The 5,000-nt window shown below is 54.4% G+C and overlaps 2 protein-coding genes across 6 annotated transcripts in view; one reads left to right on the top strand and one right to left on the bottom strand.

Moving 5' to 3' along the window:
* The window catches only part of LOC136849658 (leucine-rich repeats and immunoglobulin-like domains protein 1), a 566,587-nt gene that overhangs the window by 394,006 nt on the left and 167,581 nt on the right, over positions 1-5,000 (top strand). The gene's annotated exons all lie outside the window — the stretch shown is intronic.
* On the bottom strand, positions 1,735-3,431 carry LOC136849663 (polyglutamine-repeat protein pqn-41-like). Its single transcript, XM_067122995.1, has 3 exons — positions 3,365-3,431; positions 2,480-3,138; positions 1,735-2,418 (listed from the first exon to the last, which is right to left on the bottom strand). Exons 1-3 carry the CDS (start codon positions 3,429-3,431, stop codon positions 1,735-1,737), a joined length of 1,410 nt encoding a protein of 469 aa, XP_066979096.1.

Here is a 5,000-nt window from a genome sequence, read left to right as displayed (position 1 = left end):
CTGCACCATGCTGCTGCTGCACCATGCAGCTGCTTGCTGTTGCTGCTGCATGCTGCTGCTGCACCATGCTGCTGCTGCATGCTGCTGCTGCATCATGCTGCTGCTGCATGCTGCTGCTGCTCCTGCTGCTGCATGCTGCTCATGCTGCTGCTGCTGCATGCTGCTCTTGCGCTGCAGCATGCTGCTGCTGCACCATGCTGCTGCTGCACCATGCTGCTTCTGCATGTTGCTGCTGCTGCTGCATGCTGCTGCTGCTGCTGCATGCTGCTCCTGCTGCTGCTGATGCACGCCCCGCTGCTCCTGCTGCTGCATGCTGCTCATGCTGTTGCTGCTGCATGCCGTTTGCTGCCGCAGCATGCCGCTGCTGCCGCACCATGCCGCTGCTGCTGCACCATGCCGTTGCTGCATGCTGCCGCTGCTGCTGCATGCTGCCCTGCTGCTGCTGCTGCTGCTCCTGCTTCTGCATGCTGCTGCTCCTGCTGCTGCATGCTGCTGCTCCTGCTACTTTTCTGCATGCTGCTGCTGCTGCACCATGCTGCTGCTGCACCATGCTGCTTCTGCATCATGCTGCTTCTGCACCATGCTGCTTCTGCACCATGCTGCTGCTGCATCATGCTGCTGCTGCACCATGCTGCTGCTGCACCATGCTGCTGCTGCACGCTGCTGCTGCTGCCGCTCCTGCTGCTGCTGATGCACGCCGCATGCACGCTGCTGCTGCTCCTGCTGCTGCATGCCCGCCATGCTGCTCATGCTGCTGCTGCTGCATGCCGTTTCTGCTGCGGCAGCATCCGCCGCTGCTACACCATACCGCTGCTGCATGGTGCTGCTGCTGCTGCTGCTGCTGCTTGCTCCTGCTTCTGCATGCTGCTGCTGCTGCTGCATGCTGCTGCTGCTGCTGCAACATCTGCTGCTGCTGCTGCTGCTGCCTGCTGCTGCTCATGCTGCTGCCGCAACATGCTGCTGCTGCTGCATGCTGCTGCTGCTCCTGCTGCATGCTGCTGCTGCTCCTGCTGCTGCTCCTGCTGCTGCTCCTTCCGCTGCTCCTGCTGCTGCATGCTGCTCTTGCTGCTGCTGCATCATGCTGCTGCTGCATGCTGCTGCTGCACCATGCTGCTGCTGCTGCATGCTGCTGCTGCACCATGCTGCATGCTGCTGCTGCATGCTGCTGCTGCACCATGCTGCTGCTGCTGCATGCTGCTGCTGCACCATGCTGCTGCTGCACCATGCTGCTGCTGCACCATGCTGCTGCTGCACCATGCTGCTGCTGCTGCACCGTGCTGCTGCTGCTGTTGCTGCTACTGCTGCTGCATGCATGCACCGTGCTGCTGCTGCTGCTGCTGTTGCTGCTACTGCTGCCAACTGCTGCACCATGCTGCTGCTGCATGCTGCTGCTGCACCATGCTTGCTGCTGCACCGCGGTTGCTGCTGCACCGTCCTGCTGCTGCTGCACCGTGCTGCTGCTGCACCGTCCTGCTGCTGCTGCACCGTCCTGCTGCTGCTGCACCGTCCTGCTGCTGCTGCTGTTGCTGCTGCTGCACCATGCTGCTGCTGCATGTTGCTGCTGCTGCTGCATGCTGCTCCTGCTGCTGCATGCTGCTCCTGCTGCTGCTGATGCACGCTGCTGCTGCTCCTGCTGTTGCATGCTGCTCATGCTGTTGCTGCTGCTGCTGCATGTTGCTGCTGCTGCTGCATCATGCTGCTGCTGCACCATGCTGCTGCTGCACCATGCCGCTGCTACATGCTGCTCCTGCTGCTGCTGATGCACGCTGCTGCTGCTCGTGCTGCTGCATGCTGCTCATGCTGCTCATGCTGTTGCTGCTGCATGCTGCTCTTGCTGCTGCAGCATTCTGCTGCTGCTACACCATGCTGCTGCTGCATGGTGCTGCTGCTGCATGCTGCTCCTGCTGCTGCTGCTCCTGCTCCTGCTCCTGCTTCTGCATGCTGCTGCTCCTGCTGCTGCATGCTGCCGCTCTGCTGCTGCAACATGCTGCTGCTGCTGCTGCTGCATGCCGCTGCTGCTCCTGCTGCATGCCGCTGCTGCCCTGCTGCTGCTCCTGCTGCATGCCGCTGCTGCTGCCGCATGCATGCCGCATGCTGCTCCTGCACCATGCCGCTGCTGCACCATGCTTTCTGCACCATACTGCTGCTGCACCATGCTTGCTGCATCATGCCGCTGCTGCACCATGCCGCTGCTGCACCATGCCGCTGCTGCATGCTGCTCCCTGCTGCAACACGCCGCCGTGCCGCTCCTGCTGCTGCATGCCGCTGCCGCTGCTCATGCTGTTGCTGCTGCATGCTCCTCTTGCTGCTGCAGCATTCTGCTGCTGCTACACCATGCTGCTGCTGCATGCTGCTGCTGCTGCTGCTGCTGCTGCATGCTGCTCCTGCTCCTGCTCCTGCTTCTGCATGCTGCTGCTCCTGCTGCTGCATGCTGCTGCTCCTGCTGCTGCAACATGCTGCTGCTGCTGCTGCTGCATGCTGCTGCTCCTGCTGCATGCTGCTGCTGCTGCTGCTGCTGCTGCTGCTGCTGCTGCTGCTGCATGCTGCTCTTGCTGCTGCGTATGCCGCCGCATGCCGTGCACCATGCTGTTGCATGCTGCTGCTGCACCATGCTGCTGCTGCACGCCGCAGCTGCATGCCGTTGCCGCTGCATGCCGCTGCTGCACCATGCCGCTGCTGCACCATGCCGCTGCTGCTGCATCTGCTGCCAACCATGCCGCTGCTGCACCATGCTGCTGCTGCATGCTAGCTGCACCATGCTGCTGCTGTTTCTCTGCAACACGCTGCTGCTGCTGCACCGTGCCGCACCAGCTGCTGCTGCATGCTGCTGCTGCACCATGCTGCTGCTGCATGCTGCTGCTGCACCATGCTGCTGCTGCATGCTGCTGCTGCACCATGCTGCTGCTGCATGCTGCTGCTGCACCATGCTGCTGCTGCTGCACCGTGCTGCTGCTGCCGCTGCTGTTGCTGCTACTGCTGCTGCTGCTGCACCATGCTGCTGCTGTATGCTGCTGCTGCACCATGCTGCTGTTGCTGCTACGGCACCGTGCTGCTGCTGCACCGTGCGCTGCTGCTGCACCGTCCCGCTGCTGCTGCTGCTGCAGCTGCTGCTACTGCTGCTGCTGCTGCTGCACCATGCTTTGCTGAATAATTACTATCCCTGCTGCTGCACCATTCTGGTTGCTGCAGCATGCTGCCGCTGCTGCATGCCGTCTGCACCATGCTTTGTCTGCATGCTGCACCATGCCTGCTGCAATTAACCATGCTGCCGCTGCATGCCGCTGCTTCACCACCGCTGCTGCCGCATTGCCGCTATGCACCTCAGCTGCTGCAATCAACCTTCACCAATGAGGTTATTGTTTACCATGCTTTTCTGCCAGCTGCTGCATCATGCTACTGCACCATGCCTGCTTTGCCATGCGCTGCTGCATGCTGCCGCTGCATCTGCCGCTGCCAGAAAATTTGCTAAATGCAGCATGCCGCTGCTGTCTGATGCTGCTGCATGCCGCTTGCTGCTGCAGCACGCCGCCGCTTAGCTGCTGCTAGATGCTGCTGCTGCTGTGCTCACCATGCCGGACGCATGCAGACGTTGTTTGCTGCATGCTGCTGCTGCACCATGCTGCTGCTGCACCATGCTTTGCTTGCTGCACCGAAGGGTCAAGAGATTTGTCGAGCAATCTGTTGAGGAACTGATGATTAGAAGCCGGTGGAAGCCGGAGTGATGAAAGGTTTAGACCGCAAAAGTGCAGGAATATTACGTTCAGTGATTTATGTGCGCGCAGGTCGGTCTGAATATTGTGAAAATATTGGCTTTAAAATGAATAATTATCTATCCCAATAAATTATTCTGGTTGAGTAGAGCGAGCCGGTGGTCTGAACTCGTTGTCTCATTCCCTTCAACAATTAACCACACATGAAAGCCGCCTTTGGGAAGGCCATTGCAGGTATGATCTCAGCTAACCAATCAACCTTTCCAATGAGGTTATTGTTTACAATTTTTCTTCCAGTAGAATTCTAATACCCCAGCTTTCCTCGAAAATAAAATAGTCTCTCTGTATTCACAGAAAATTTGATAAAGGAATGTAAGGGTCTGATGAAGAGAGAGGCAGGCAGACGAAGAGATTAGCAGTGAATGATATTTGGTGTCACATTCGGACGTCAGACGTTGTTTTCTGACAGACGATCAATAAATTCTCATGCAACAAAGATTTCATTTAGCGGCATATTCTTATCAAATTCTAACAAAATGCGAGTTTAAAAAAAAAACTGAACGCAGATAAATGGTTACTCATCTGAAACTGATTGACAAGTATATACCCTTATCTTTCAACTTGCACGAAAATACGTTCAGTAATGGTTAACAAATTTTTATAGTGCTCAGCACCTTCCCTTCCCCCTCCCCATCACTTCTCTAATGCTAAAGGAAGACGAGGGATATTTTACCATATATATATATATATATATATATATATATATATATATATATATATATATATATATATATATATATATATATATGTGTGTGTGTGTGTGTGTGTGTGTGTGGTAAATGGACTGGAATGACTGGCAGAAGCCGAGACAGCAACGGGGAAAGGTGAACAACAAAACCAGCAAAATAACCTTAATACTAGTTTATTAACATTAAGAACTGTACATATTTACAAAAGAGTCAAGTTTGGTCAAAAGTAAATAAATGATATCAAACATCATACATAATCCACGAGTTAATCAAAAAATACCATAGATGTAGCAAAATTAAAGTTACTTTAAATAAACATTACCATCACAGCAAAAAGTAACAAACATGTAAAAGAGAACACATTTAAGCTACATCAAACAATAAGCAATACAGACAGCATAAATAATAATATCAGACAATCCACGTTATAACCAACTAAACATGGTAATATACAAATATCTGAAAAATCAATAAAGCAGCAAATATAAAGTCAATAATAATCATAAACAAGTATCAAATAATACCAATATAATAATAGTCT

This window comes from Macrobrachium rosenbergii, chromosome 21, assembly GCF_040412425.1.
Source record: "Macrobrachium rosenbergii isolate ZJJX-2024 chromosome 21, ASM4041242v1, whole genome shotgun sequence".
NCBI classification, from domain to species: Eukaryota; Metazoa; Arthropoda; class Malacostraca; order Decapoda; family Palaemonidae; genus Macrobrachium; species Macrobrachium rosenbergii.
This window is presented reverse-complemented; position numbering and strand designations above follow the sequence as displayed.

What these genes read in the sequence shown, in the direction of transcription:
- LOC136849663 (XM_067122995.1), bottom strand. Translation starts at nt 3,431, where the DNA reads ATGCAGCAGCGCATGGCAAAGCAGGCATGGTGCAGTAGCATGATGCAG. An exon ending in GCAGCTGGCAGAAAAGCATG is followed by an intron (nt 3,139 to 3,364) that starts GTAAACAATAAC and finishes TATTCAGCAAAG; the next exon opens with CATGGTGCAGCAGCAGCAGC. An exon ending in AGCATGCAGCAGGAGCAGCA is followed by an intron (nt 2,419 to 2,479) that starts GCATGCAGCAGC and finishes ATGCAGCAGCAG; the next exon opens with GAGCAGCAGCATGCAGAAGC.